The following is a 15,371-nucleotide window of genomic DNA, read 5'->3' on the forward strand; positions in this document are numbered from 1 at the left end:
TGTCACAAATTGCTATTAACTTCACTGATCTGATTTTAAAACACAGCTTTTGGATGCAGCACAAGAATATCGATTTCAGACCTTTGAATGGCTTCCTCAACTGCATCATTCTTATATTCTGGGTTGTAACAAGAGACCAGTAACTTTGAATGGTTGCCCCTAATGACCAACATGGTTACTAAATGCCATTAAGGCTTTTTGTCACTTTTGAACTGAATAAACCCTGATAATGGGATTTACCCTAGAAATAAAACAAGCTGCAAAACTAAAAGGTTTGCTCTAAAAGGGAAGACTTAAAACATGATTTTAACAGCAAGGACAGCGGTACTGCGTCGCTCAGCCTCCCACAGCAGATGTTCTAAGAACTTTACCAGACAACCTTGACCAAACAGCAGTGTATTTGAGGAACAAACATTGCAAACAAGCTGAATGTTTAACTTCTCTGTAGATAAGAGTCAGTTTTTGATTTTATAACGGTTAGAAACATCCACAACTTCTCTGACCTGCTGTGTCGGCAAAATGTTCAGTTGCTGAGAAACAAGCAACCGTTTACTTGCCCATGAACCTTTTCAGTCCTGAATTATTTTTGTTGAGCCAAATTGAAGTTACACAATTTTAAAAGGAACTCCTTTACTGAGCATGCATGAGAACGGGCCACTTTTTTTTTTTTTTAACATATATTTTGTTAAATATGACTTAAAGTCTAAACACCACATATTGAAAAATAACTTGTGTAATTACAGTTGATGAATCTTTGGCCTCAAACTTTAAAACATGTTTGTATAACTTGTATAAACTTGTATAACAATACAGCTGATATACTATTTTTTTACTTGCCTTTTATCACAACAATACAGAAACCTTTGTTGCTTCTCAATGCTTCTTTCCTTCTCACAGGCCGTGGTTTTCTTTGAAACTGTTAGATAAGGTGGGACCTCAGGACTGAAAGGGTTAAAGTCTATCAGATGTTTGCTGTGTTTCCAGATCAGAGATTTTACATTTCTTCTCAGGGTAATCTGGAGGTAAGTAATGGGCAGAGTTTTTTTTTTTTTAATTTATTTTAAGGAACATTTGTAATTTTAGAGGCGTTTTGTTCTGCCTGAAATCAGTTTTTTTTTCAAAGATTTATTCTAATGTGCAAATCCTTCCTTTAGTAAGATGGCAGTTGCACTTTGACAACATGCCTGTTGCCATGGCAGCTGCGACCATTGATTTCTATAGAATTTCTCCAGACTTTAGATTTACTTTGATTACTGCAACATAACATGATTACTTCATGTGCAGCAGGTATTAGGGCCCCTAGGCCCACATAGAGCTGCATAGCATTTGAGTGAGGGGCACAGGTGGGGCTCAAATACCTGTTACACAGAAAGTTAATTCAGTTGTAATAGCAGTGTTTAAGTGTTCTACCAGTCAGAGAATATCTATTCTGGAAAATGAAGAAGAAAAAAAAAAACACTTACAAAAAAAACCCACAAACAATTTAAATGTTATTTTGCTGATGAGAGGTAACTAGCCAGTATTGTTTTCCATCAATGGTTTTACCATTTAGCCATGGTATGTCAATATAATATTAGGTTTATCTACAGGTTTAAGAATTATAAAAGCACAGTATGTTCCAATTCATTGCTTACCATATAATTGCATATTCTTGTTAACATTAAAAATTGTGAATCACATTTCTTATGAAAATGCACATGCAGTAGATTACTGCATATCCCAATTTTATTGTTCACAATTGTATGCAATTTTCAGTTATACAATGAAATGCAATACACTGTATAAATGTTACTGACAATTGCATAAAACTGTTAGGCACATGGGCTATACAATTGACACGAATTTACTGTCATGTGACATAACAAGGGGTGCTTGTGGTATTATTAAAAGTTGGATTTCAGTGCTACTTGCATGAATCGTTTTTGTAAATCCATAACATTTCACCATCCTAATTCTGTGTTTACAATTAAAAAAACGGAACGAGCACTGTTGCCAAGTCCGCTTATAATAAGTGTGATCTGGCTTGTTTTTTTTTTTAGAAGCGGTTGGAATTTGAGAGCCGCGGGTTGGAAGTTGCATAAACACCCATACTCTAACACGAGTTGCGCTTTTTTGAAAGGCAGTACCCTGCTTTCTTTCTCGTGAGACTTGGCAACACTGAACTGAGGCGTTACAGCGCTCGCTGGGCACATATTTTTCAAGGTATTAGGTGCAATTCTAAAGGCTTGCATTCATCTAGTTTTTGTTTGTTTGTTTGTTTGTTTGTTTTTTGTCGGGTGTGTCTCTGTTGCCCAAGTGACTCGCCCACAATGACATTACATAACTACATTCAAACAATGTGCTTGGAATTCCGTGTTGTACATTACCACAGGGTAAGGAATTCAACAGCTTGAAAGCCACGGTACATTAATTGGGGTAGACGAGGTACTTTTGGATGTATGATTGTGGTCTAAAGATAAAAAAAGTTATCCCATAACTTTTCTAGAAAATAACAACCAAACGCAACAAACAAACACCTGCTGAACTGGAAATCCGATTGCTCCGCCTTCATGATGGGAGCCTGTGGTTAGTCATTTGATTTTAGGCGTGTGTCGGCGTTGTTCGGAGCTTAGCAGTACACAGTTGCAGTTTCAAGTTTTATAGAATTACGTGTTTTACTCATGGAAGCATAAAATCTCAACGAACGCAACAACACACATGTATATCCTATTTACACTCTTAGCAAGCGTGGCCATTTTGCCTCTGCTTCTGTGTTCATTCTGTCCTTACTTTGTGCCAGATGTGTTGTACATTGTAAAATGCATTGGATGTGGAATTCGGATAAGGAGCTATGCAAAGAAAAAGCCGTTCTATTCGACTTTAGAAAAGTTTTTAGCGGTGCAGAAGCAGCCGGACAAACCTTTTATCGTGTTTGAAAACAAAACCTATTCTTACCTGGACGCGGATAAACAAAGCAATAAAGTTGCCAGCGCTTTACAGAAGCACGCTGGCTTGAAAGAAGGAGACACCGTTGCAATGTTTTTAGGAAATGAACCAGATTTCATTTGGATCTGGCTGGCGCTGGCTAAATTAGGATGTGCTGCTGCATTGCTGAATTACAATATCAGATCAAAATCATTGCTGCATTGCTTCTCCTGCTGCGGGGCTCAAGCGCTAATCGCTGCACCAGGTAAGATGTGTACATAGTATTATATCACTCAGCGACTATCTCATACTGGGGTTGGGTGTCACAAACTATGTTCTTGCGTTTACAGTAGACAATAATGTATATATATTTTTTTAAAATAACAAAGTTTCTACTGTGTACAATGACAGAAGAAGTTGTGTTTTTACTTTTTATGTGAACATAAAAAATAGACCAATCTATTTGAAATGTTGACCCATGCTACATAATAATACCACAGCCTCCACAGAACCAGAGGACAAACATTAAATAATTTAAACCAGCATTATATGGTGCCATATCCCACATGTTGGTGTAAAAAAAAAAAAAAAATAGAAAGAAAATATATAAGGCTTCTTCCTATAGGATTTACATGTGACAACCAACTCCAAAAACTATGTGACAACCTGCCCCAACCAGACTTTACATGATAATTTAATTCTCTCAGTACTACTGGGAGGACCTACTGGTTTTGTTTTTACACCAACAGATAGCCAGTATAGGGTTCTATTTAACATGACCATGAGTTCAAACAAACTGAAATACTAGTAAGATTTATAACATAAATAAAAAGATGTACATGTTTTACATTGGGTATGAAAAAAAATGAAATATGAGCTAACCTTTGTTAGATGGAATTGACCTCAAATTACAAGATTTCCAGACAATAGAACACACATTTCAGTGTTAGTATCACCTGCCTGCGTCATCTAGTTTCATAGTTATGAGCGCTGTGACAACCAGCCCCAGTCTCCCCTATATTCTGGGCAGTTGCCAGGTACATCCTCACTCACATATGTAATTCAAATGTAAATGAAATGAATTGTTCAAGTATTTTGCTGTCTTGCTAGTTTTATAATGTTAGCATCATGTAAATGTGCATTTCTTTCAAAACCATATTCATTTGTATTTTTATTGTGAACTTAAAAAAATAGAAATACTATATGTGTCAGATTGCCTGCATGTTTCCTTGTCACAAATGAACATCTCATCCCTGCAACATATGAAATCACAGTCCTGATATTGGTGACATTTGTTCTCAAATGTTAAACAGGGCATTCAAGTATAGCACAACCTATACATTTGGTGTTTTCATTTTTTTGATATTCAGGTAACTCAAAAGAAACCTCATAAACCTGTTAATAATCCCAATTTCACAACTAGTATATAATGAAATAATAGATATATCGGGTCTTTCATGTACGCTAACACATGGGATGGCGTTTTATTTTATTTCAGTCCAAGATATACATGGAAAGTCAGTTTATTTTGTGTTCCCTTGTGATGCTGCATTTTAACAGAGCTGAAAGGTGCTGTGGAAGATGTGCTGGCGTCACTCCAAGAGCAGAACGTGTCTGTTTTTATCCTGAGTGAAGAGTCCACCACACCGGGGATTGAAAGCCTTAATGACAAGATTCATCAGGCTTCTGACCAGCCACTACCCCAGTCTCTGCGGTCCAATGTTACCACCAAAAGTACTGCAGTATACATCTACACCTCCGGCACCACAGGTAAGGAAATCGAGGCTTAAGAAAAGTGACATCATTAAAATGCTAGGGATCTATAATTAGACCATGAAATATTATTCAGCCAATCATATGATAGGTCCTATGAGTACAATAATGTATTTATACATCAGTCACTGTGGCATTTCCATACAAGGCATTTGATATCAAGACATGTGGTATCATATGAATATCAGCGCTCTCTGTAGTAGATCTGCTTTTTAAGACTTGCATGCATAGTAATAAAACATTTTTTAGTTATGTGACAGCGAACAATCTAGGTCTGAAAAATGACAATTTAACAAGTGTTACATATTTAAGCTTTAGTTTTGATAATTTTAGTCATTCATTTCTTAGCTGCATTTCTTTTTTTTCAGATTTGACATATATGAATACTGAAAGCACTTGGATAAAATTCCAGATTTTTTTTTTTTTTTTTAAACTTCTGCTTTGTGAATTTCTTCCTGTGCTGATTTCACATTTGCTTTCTTCTGAAGGACTCCCGAAGGCTGCAGTGATCACTCAAGAGCGGCTGTGGGCAGGAGCTTCATTCCTCAGAATCAATGCTGTTCTCTCGCAGGATGTGGTCTACGTTAATCTGCCCCTCTACCACAGCGCTGGCTTCATGATTGGATTAATGGGCTCAATAGATATGGGTATTTATTTTCTCAGGACAATATCCTGTTCCAGTTCCACTCAAGGACCACAGAGCCCATGGCATTACTGGCATTGTAGATATTGTTACAAATAAAAAATAAAAATAAAAACTTCTAGCAATTCCTAAAACAGTTGAAAAATGCTCTCCTGAACTCCAAACTTCATTTACCCAACTATGTGCAGTATTTAGTATCCAATCAAGATATGCTCATACAACAAGAATCACACCATAAGACCTTAACACAGACTGTGGAAACACTTGTACAACTGTAGACACTTCTACCCAAAAAACGATGTGATACCAGTATGCTGTAAATCCATACTGCATTTACAACCAAGCCTGTTCTCTGGTGCAAACTTTCATTCATATACTGTTTTCAAACCAAGGGTTTTAAAACTTTGGGTAACTGAATATCATAACTCCTTCAAATGGTAGTTCCAAATATGACCTGTAGAGTCATTTATGAACAGAAAATACCCTGGTTTGCTTAACGTAAGATGGTTCTTGTTTAAAGTACCGTCAAGTCCCGTTTTGATACATGTGTGTTTAATATGTATTTTCTCATTCACCAGAGCTTTATTTTTTTTTCAATAGGTATAACCGTTGTTTTACGGCGCAAGTTTTCAGCCTCTCAGTTTTGGGATGACTGTCGGAAGCACAATGTAACGGTTATACAGTACATCGGGGAGGTGCTGCGCTATCTCTGCAACGTTCCGAAGGTACTTCCACATCCCAAACATGTTGCCAATACCTTCTTCAGTCAATCAAAGTTTATAGCTGTGTATATAACAAGTATATCCTAGGGCAGCAGTGTGGAGTAGTGGTTAGGGCTCTGGACTCTTGACCGGAGGGTTGTGGGTTCAATCCCCAGTGGGGGACACTGCTGTTGTACCCTTGAGCAAGGTACTTTACCTAGATTGCTCCAGTAAAAACCCAACTGTATAAATGGGTAATTGTATGTAAAAATAATGTGATATCTGTATAATGTGAAATAATGTATAATGTGATATCTTGTAACAATTGTAAGTCGCCCTGGATAAGGGCGTCTGCTAAGAAATAAATAATAATAATAATAATAATAATCCTTAGTATGGTTACAGCAGTGTCATCGTTTTGCATGAAATTAAGAATGGATTCATTTTTGCATCCATTTTGCTTTATAAAGTCGAATGAAACCTGCTGAATATGGTTACGTTAACATATTGAATTATATACCGCTTTGTAGTTTTCCATACACTTAACGAGAAAACTGTCTCAATCCTAAAATTCTAGGTGATGCAACACTGTACTGTGTTTGTATATTGTAATGTAGTTTTTTTAGAGGCAGGTTCAGCTTTCCTTCGATAAAGAGTAACAATAAATAAACACGGCTAACAACATTGTTATATAATTGAATTACTGATGTTTGAAAGAAATGGGGGAGGGAGGGGTCAGCGATCTATAAAAAGTAGGCCACACTCTCCTTGTTTGGCCTCTCTAATCTGCGTAATTCCTTTCCATGAATTGACTGCCCAAGTGTTCTTGCTAGTCTAATAGCAACAGCTGACACTGCCTGGCGTCGGCCTCAGCTTCTGTGTTCCTTTCAGTCTGTGACGACTTGAGGAGGAGACCAAATCTGTCACCGGAGGTCAATTTCACGTTTCTCTCAGCATGTAATCCCTTGAATTTTTTCAACTTAATGATGTAACAATGTGTAATATTTAACTTGTGCAGATGTTAGCTAGCAGAAATTTCTTAAGAACTCAGGTTCAATGTTCTCAACCTTTTCCCCCTAAAGTTACGGCTGCTGCTCCACCCCCTTACTTAAAGGTGTAATAACACAAAGTGTTTTCCAAGCTGTTTTTACACATCGAATCCCTTATAATGTTGAAAATGTATCCTGTCGAATGTCACCAGGTGTAAATCTCTGCTTGGTAACAGACTGGAGGTGTAGTAGCAGGATCCTATCTGAATGTTAGAGTAACATAGCGACAAGCCAATCTGGGGAGAAAGTTTATGTCTGTTCTACTACAGAATATTGTGAGTGGGTAAACAAAGTGGCATGTCAACAAGGCTTGCTTTCTGATAAAGTACAGTGTTGTCTATTGGAAAGTTATCCTGCCTGGTTAAATATCCAACATAGAAAATGCATTCAAGCCCAAATGGGCCAGTGTAGTGTGTGTATGACAGTTATATTTATACCAACTGTAAGTCATTTATGAATAAGATATATTGACAGTTATGGCCAGCCTCCTATTTGTGAAAAGGTTATGCAACTTGAACACACTGTCAGTTTGTGAGGCTCACTGAAATTGTATCTCCTCTCCTCAGCATATCATCCAAAGGGTTTGGGTCTCATTTATCATGTGATTTCTCTTGGAGGCGAGAGAAATATAGGGTTCCTTTCTAGGAATAGCCAGTGGCTTTTACTTTGTAAGATAGATCATGCAGTGTTATATAAAGTCCGATTTGACGGATTGGTTTCAAACATGATCTTAAACAAAAAAAAGTTTACCCCCATAAATTATGACAGTCAGCATGCACTGAATTTGCTGGGACATCTGTGTTGTTTAGATTCACTGTGAATTCACTGTGGGTTACTTGCTGTATGTTACCAGTCTTTATGTTTTCTGTTTGCCCAGGGGTATGAGAGAGAGAGTAGTTAATTATTATTGCATAACGCTAAAGAAACAGTTGTCTACGGACTCGGGAGTGTATTTAATATTCACACGATTGTGTGTTTTAAACACATGGTGCATTTGTAAGCTTTGTATATACATATTTTTTTCTTTTTTGTTTCCTATAGCAAGACAGTGATCGGGATCACAAGGTTCGGATCGCTATAGGCAACGGTGTCAGAGTAGAGGTTTGGAAAGAGTTTTTGAATCGCTTTGGAGATATCCAAGTCTGTGAATTTTATGCCGCAACGGAGGGGAACATTGGCTTCCTCAACTACGTAGGAAAAATCGGCGCTGTCGGACATGCTAATTATTTCCACAAGGCAAGAACTGAATTTGAGGCACTGCTAAAAATAATTTGCTAAATCATGTCTGAAATGTTTTGTATGGAATGATTAATAGTTAATATTAATAATGTGAATAATAGTCATTTAATGAATGGCTAAAAAAAGGGTTAACATGCTCATTAAATATTGTGTTGATTTGGCTAAAACAAAGAAACTGAATTTGGGGAGTAGCTTCAAATTGAATTTTTACAGTTCTTGAACTTCTAATTTCTCTTCCTCATTCTGAGTAGTGAATATTCATGGCTACCAGCAGTGTCTCGTAAACCTCAGTGACGTTGCTGTAAAAGTCCAAAACAATCTGATGTTGACCTTTGTAAAGTACAGTGAGGACTGGACAGTAAATTAGATTGTATACACATTACATAGTATTATTAAACGTAACATAACACTAATCAAATGGGTGAATCTAAATATCACTTGAATAAACCTGTAGTAAAAACTGAATAACGTTTCAGTGAGTGTCAAAAGGGACTCCACTGGTTTCAATAGAAATTATTTAAATAATGAAGGGTATTGTGAAACAGTATGTTTTACTCCTGTCATGTTCAAAGTGAAACATCTTTTTGAATACATTAGTTCAACCGGTTTCCCCATCTGTTGATCCCTTTCAATTTAATTTTAAATTGTGTTTTAGAAACTCTTCCCCTACGCGCTGATTCAATATGACACCGAGAGAGAAGAGCCTGTTCGGGACTCCCGAGGTCTTTGTGTACCGGCTCCCAAAGGTAAGGAGTAGAACTGGTATGGCAGATCCTTGTGCTGCACCCCCTTTGCACACTTTTATTGAAAAGCAAAATCCATCAATTGATTGAACCATTCCATGTGCATCTCCAAAATGCTTCAGAAACACACGCAGGGAGACGGATCCCTTAAAATTGGCACAGTTAACAGTGCACTATTTTGAGAGGAGGGAGGGAGGCTCCGCACAGGTTGCATGTCAGCCTGGTAATGTGTGCCCTTTTTGGAAATATACCTGCTTTGTGAAGCACTTTTAGGTACTGTGAAGTGGTCATGTTTTTATGGTGGTCTGCTTGATTGGGTCATTCCAGCTCAAGTAGACTAAATTTGTGGCCGATGATGAAAAAAGTTTTGTACTGGACTAACTTACTTCAATATACCGGTTTATTTAACTGTGTTTTTGTTTCTTTTCATGTAGGTGAGACAGGCCTTCTGGTAACAAAGATCACCAAAGTGGCTCCTTTCATCGGATATGCAGGAAACCCGCAGCAAACTGATAAGAAGAAGCTGAGAGACGTCTTCGAGAAAGGAGACCTCTACTTCAACAGCGGGGACCTCCTGAAGATTGACCACGACAACTTTGTGTACTTTCAAGACAGGATTGGAGACACATTCAGGTGAGACAGCATAGTCAGCATCTGATTATCTATATCTCATTAATCAGTCACGCTCATTGAGCCAGTGTAAAACCAGCCAGTGCTGTAACAGATTTAGCAGAAAGTTTATAAGAAATTTGAACTAAGAGAATATAGTGCAAAAACTTCAAGTAAAAACTTTAGTCAACGCAGAATGGTACCAGTCTGTATCAAACATATAGTAGGCTTGCCAAAAAGAAGGTAATTAATCTTGGTAACCCTTGCTCGTGTGCAGTACCAGGCAGAGGGTGATGTTAGGGGGTTTTGGAATCCAAGGTTTATATGATAAGTGATCTGTTACATACAAGAAATATCTCTTGGTACAGGAAAGGTGGAGTCAGTGGTGAACTATATGGACTCATTAAATCATAGGAACTAATGAAGACCTGGTATCTTCTATTAATGATGGATGACCTCAATAGAGAAGCAGGTAGCAGGTGATTCAGAACTTGCCTGAACAGGATTTCTGTAAGAGAAAAACAGAGAGAGGTCACGTTTAGTTTAAAGCACTGAATGGCTAAAATGGGACTGTTATATTTTGACTGAATACTTGGATATATAGTTGCCTGCTTAGAGGTTTGCTATGAACCTTCTACCAGCCCCTATCCAATATGTTTTAGTTAATTGTTCAACCACATCTATACATGTAATGAAGCCTACCAAATAAGGAGGATGTCTTTTGATGTTAAAAGGGACATTATATATATATATATATTCTTTTTTTTAATTCATTTATTTTTTTGACCCAGGATTGGGATAATTACACCAAAATAGGTGTTATATATTAAACACATCTTTCTATGTATTTTTTATAATTGTACTGTATTCACATGCATGCTGTGTTCAGGAACTCACTGGTACCAAGAAAAAATAACATCAGTTCAAAAGTTCCTTACATATTTCTAGGGGATGATGGTTAATGAATTTTACGGAGGGAGTTGCCGGGTGTTTTGGGAATGTTGTTGACTTGAACAGGAGCTATTAAGGTTGATTAATGTTTAAGACTTAATTGAGACTTCTGACATAAGAAGCAAGGCAAAAACTTATAAAAACTGAGGTAAAGTCTTAGTCAAGTTTCACTCAACTTGCTAACTACAAGCTGATGTGATCCATGCTCTGAAAATCTTTGATCATGCTGATTGCTGTTGGGGTCATTGCCTTTCAAGACAGTTTCTGTCCTTACATTATATTCTACACTTCCATATACTGGAAGGTAAGCATATATTTTGAATCTGTATCTCTTTTATATTGATGCATTGCTATAAGGTATATGACTTATGTTTTAGTCTATGAGATTGACATATTGGATGTTTTAGGATTTAGTGGTTGGCGTTTTTAGTTTTATGCCTGTGCGAATCTGACATCATTATACAGACTTTTCACATCCTTTGTTTTTTTTTTCTCTTTCAGGTGGAAAGGGGAGAACGTGGCCACCACAGAAGTTGCTGACATACTAACAATGATAGATTGCATTGAAGAAGCTAATGTGTATGGTGTTACAGTACCAGGTAGAGCCCCATTTATATTAATATCTAGTTATCCAGAGCTTGTAGAACTGGTGACTGCTGAGACAAGTTATGATATGACAGTCGATGTGCAAAACAAATGTGATTTGCTTTTGAATTTGAGTTTACTCATCGTAAGCGTTGAGTAGCTCCAGTGTGTCCATGGGATGCAAAATCAAATACTGTACCTAAAATAAAATATAAATGACAGACTATGTTGAAACAATTCGTGCCTGATTCAAGAATAGTTCCGGATTACAGAGGGGATCACACCATTAACCTCAACAGGGATTTAGTCACGACCCAAAAATTATGCTGAACTAGAGAGTGAGCTGGCTTTCAGCTGGACTGTTTCTTCTGACCATGTTGATGTTTGGTTTCCAGATCACGAAGGACGAATAGGAATGGCTGCTGTGAAGCTAGTGGAGGCTAAACAACTTGAGTGTGACAAGATCTACAACCATGCTGTCGGCTATCTGCCCAGTTATGCAAGACCGCGTTTTCTTAGAATTCAGGTAGAAAATTGCTACCATAAAAGGACTCCTGAGTAGTTTCTAGTTAGTTTTAAATGATTTAATTCCACAGTGAAAATGTGTCTTTCGCTGGCTTCAAAATAGGCCAAATACCTTCAGAACTGCTTTCCTGAATTTGACGGTATTTAGCATGGCCATTTGTTACTACAGTACTGACACATATACTAACAGCTGTGTCTTGGGAATGATATTCTGATTAATTTATGCGTGAGAATTTCGTATCGGATCTTACATGTCCACAGCATAGATGATATGGAATTAGTGTGTCACTTACAACCACTTGAAGAATACATGCATTCAGGCAAGGCTAAAATATTTATCTTAATATTTTTCTTAACTAAAATAATATACTTTTCCCCTTTTCTTTCAATTCTAGAATTCCTTGGAGATCACTGGAACATTCAAACAGATTAAAGTCAAATTAGCAGAAGAGGGTTTCGACCCAGCTGTAGTCCAGGATCCACTCTACTTTCTGGATGAAAACGAAAAGACATATGCACCGATGACCCAGGAAATGTACAATGCAATCATTTCAAAACACGTCAAGCTATAAAAATGACTACTTCCACGAATACATAGCTCATTTTACTAATTCAGATGTGAGTATCTAGGTAATTCATCAAAAAAATACTAAAACAAAAGGAAATTCACCTCAGGGAAATAAAAAGTGGATTACATTTTCTTTGCAGTAAAGAGTTGACAGAACCCATCAGAAGTCTTGGTAGCGGGTTGATGTTGGTTTGGTTGATATGTGCAGTATATTATTTTTATAGCAACTCTACACAGTATTTCTCACTCCCCCATTTTCAACATGTCATCCATCTTCCGCATCTTCGATTTAATTTTAAACAGACAATATATTTCCCCACCAAAAAAAAAAAAAAAAACGCCCATCGCAGTCCTTGTACTGCTAAAAACTGAAATTCTGAACATTATAATGCAGCATTTTTAAACTTCCGTTTTTGGATTCTGATCAGAAGTTTAAGGATGTATTTTATCAAGGTTGGAGAGTGAGAACAAGCAGTACAGAGGAAATCAATCTGAGAATAAACAAGTGTTATAAAGGTTTGGAGATCTTTGTTTACCATGCCATGTGTAGTTGGGTTGGTAAGGTGTGGGAATGTACTGGCAGTGTATTTCCTTGGTATAGGAGCTATATATACAATATACTGTGTTTTTATGTATAGCTAGTCACTTATTGGACATACCCTTGGTTTACCAAATTGCAGATTTTTTAAAATGTTTTTAAAAAAGGAAAATAAAAATACAATCAACTTATATATATAAAAAAAAGATTGTGAAACAGAATGTTGGTAGCTGGATACTTAAAAGGGGACCAAGCCTACCTGACCTAAAAGAAAGTATTCTTCATTTTGACAAATGCAAGATCAAATGACAAGTATTTAACAGCATCCGTCCTTTACAAGGTAGAGCAGTATTTGTAAATCTAGAAAATGATTTCCATGGTTTAATGTTTTTAAATACTTCAGTAATGATGAGCCAAGTTTTTCATTTTACATTGAAATCTTTTTAACTTGTCGTAATTTAGTTTTCATTCTATTAAACTAACACTTTATTTGTTATACTTTATTTGGGAAGTGCGGATATTTCAAATACAACATTATAGGGGTAGATGTACTGAAGTGTTGCATCTGTCGCATTCGTTGCAAACCAGCCGGAAGTGTAGCGTGAAATGTACTAAACAAACGCAACGCTGTTAGCATGTTTTAACTAATGCTTTGCAGCCGTAGTTGTTATTTGTGCTTTAGCCTTAAATTAATATGTAATTCTGGGCGTTACTGCAGAAATTTTCAAAAAGGGGGTGGAGATATATGTAACAGTATTAATATAGTTAAAATGAAGACAGAACAGAATGCATTGTACAGATGTTGTTTACATTTAACCCTTGCATGTATAGACGTTATCCTTCAGGCACCCCCTGCTGCAGCAAAAATGTTGCACAACTCTTGCTATAGATCTCGCTAAGATGACGCAAATAATATTTAAATTAGTATAGTGCGGCTCTCTTCATTAACCTATTGTTTCTTTGTACATATGACAAAATGTGCACTTTGTTGTAACGAAAATGCAAATTGTGGTATGTTTGCGCTGAGACGAGCCCATCTTCGTACATCTACCCCTCAGTGTTATAGTTGTAACTTGGGAAGCATTTGCATATACACACCCGATCTGCTGTGAGATCAGGTTGCAACCAATGGCTGATAATGACCTGCTGGTAGGCTCAGTAGGTACCTACTGCCTCATTAAAATCAGACTGATAAATATTGATAACGTCCATTCAATGGTTAATAACATACAGATCGGATGCAACACATGCAGGTAGCTACTAGTTTTCAGGTACCTGAAAAACGGGCTGTGCATATGTGTTGTAACAGAATCCTGCTTGTATAATATGCATATATTTAACACAATAATTAACACTGGAAAAATACCTTGGTACTTGGATAACCTTTTGGGTAATTTTCAATTTAGAAAACTAAATAACCAATTGTTATTATCTTCTAAGGATCTCTCACCTTTAGGCTTTAAGATGAGATATAGTGACATGCTGGATGGTAGCTTTAGTGTGTGGGCAGACCAGAAGCATTACTGCACCTGCCATAATCCACAGGAATTTAAAAAAATAATACATATAATAGGTAACATGCAATTGTGTGTAAATGGCTGATTTTAATATGTTATGTATAGACATTTATATTTTAAATCAAATAAATAATAATTCAATCAGTCAATCCATTTTTATATAGCACCTTTCATAGTGGACCACCATCACAAAGCACTTTACAAGATAGTGAGGAACAATGCATAATCCATTAAATACCCCCATAAAGGGAGCCTAAGTATGCCATAAAACCTCTAAGATTGTTCTTTTTAGTATTTGTTAAGATATAGTTTGTAATTCTAAGAAATGTATGTCACTAACTTCAATGTCTGTTTACTATGATGATGGTTTTTTTGTTTTTTTTTAATGGTCATAGAACCCTACGATCTGTATAGGTTGTCAAACTATTAATTCACAGTGCACAACAGGAAGAGTGGTATGTGTTTGTTTATATTTGTGGTCTTTATATGTGGTTAATTGTTTATTTTGATATATTAAACCTGTACCATGTCTGACTTGTGTGAGTTTTGCTAAATGTGCCCTGTATACAATGGTAACCATAGTAACAAGCATGATGAAGCACATGCAAGCACAGAGCAGAAAGCATGGTAGAAACACATAGGCATGGGAAAAGCCTCAGAAACTGCACTGATGCCAGACCGTCCTCCATCATAAAGTCCCTGAATAGCAAGGCTTTTCCGATTGCTTCGTGTTCCAAGCAAAACTCAGCATTGCCAGGAAGGATGAGAGAGTCGCAAACCCCCAGTTCCGACAGTAGTAGGAATGTTATGGAAGTGAAATGGGTCCTTAATTAACACACCCCACTGGGCAACAAATCAAAAGCATGGAACATTTTGTACTTTTCTCTCCATTACAGCTGACCCCATGGTCAGTTGTAATGGAGGGTGGGGTGCATTGCCAGTATCTCTCACAGCCGTGTCTTTCTTTGCCACGGTTTTGTATGATATGATATCCTATTATACACTCAAGTGTTATTCATTTGCAAG

The 15,371-nt window shown here is 36.9% G+C and overlaps 1 protein-coding gene across 1 annotated transcript; it reads left to right on the forward strand.

Annotated features, from left to right (window-relative positions):
* The first annotated feature begins 2,208 nt into the window (after positions 1–2,208).
* On the forward strand, positions 2,209–14,876 carry LOC117964267 (long-chain fatty acid transport protein 2-like). The gene is made up of 10 exons (XM_058998649.1): positions 2,209–3,169; positions 4,465–4,674; positions 5,166–5,324; positions 5,921–6,045; positions 8,112–8,306; positions 8,965–9,055; positions 9,487–9,685; positions 11,114–11,211; positions 11,593–11,723; positions 12,118–14,876. The coding sequence occupies exons 1-10, from the start codon at positions 2,698–2,700 to the stop codon at positions 12,292–12,294; spliced, it is 1,857 nt and encodes a 618-aa protein (XP_058854632.1). The 5' UTR covers positions 2,209–2,697; the 3' UTR covers positions 12,295–14,876.
* Positions 14,877–15,371: the final 495 nt, after the last annotated feature.

This window comes from Acipenser ruthenus, chromosome 24 (genome assembly GCF_902713425.1).
Source record: "Acipenser ruthenus chromosome 24, fAciRut3.2 maternal haplotype, whole genome shotgun sequence".
Taxonomy (NCBI): Eukaryota; Metazoa; Chordata; class Actinopteri; order Acipenseriformes; family Acipenseridae; genus Acipenser; species Acipenser ruthenus.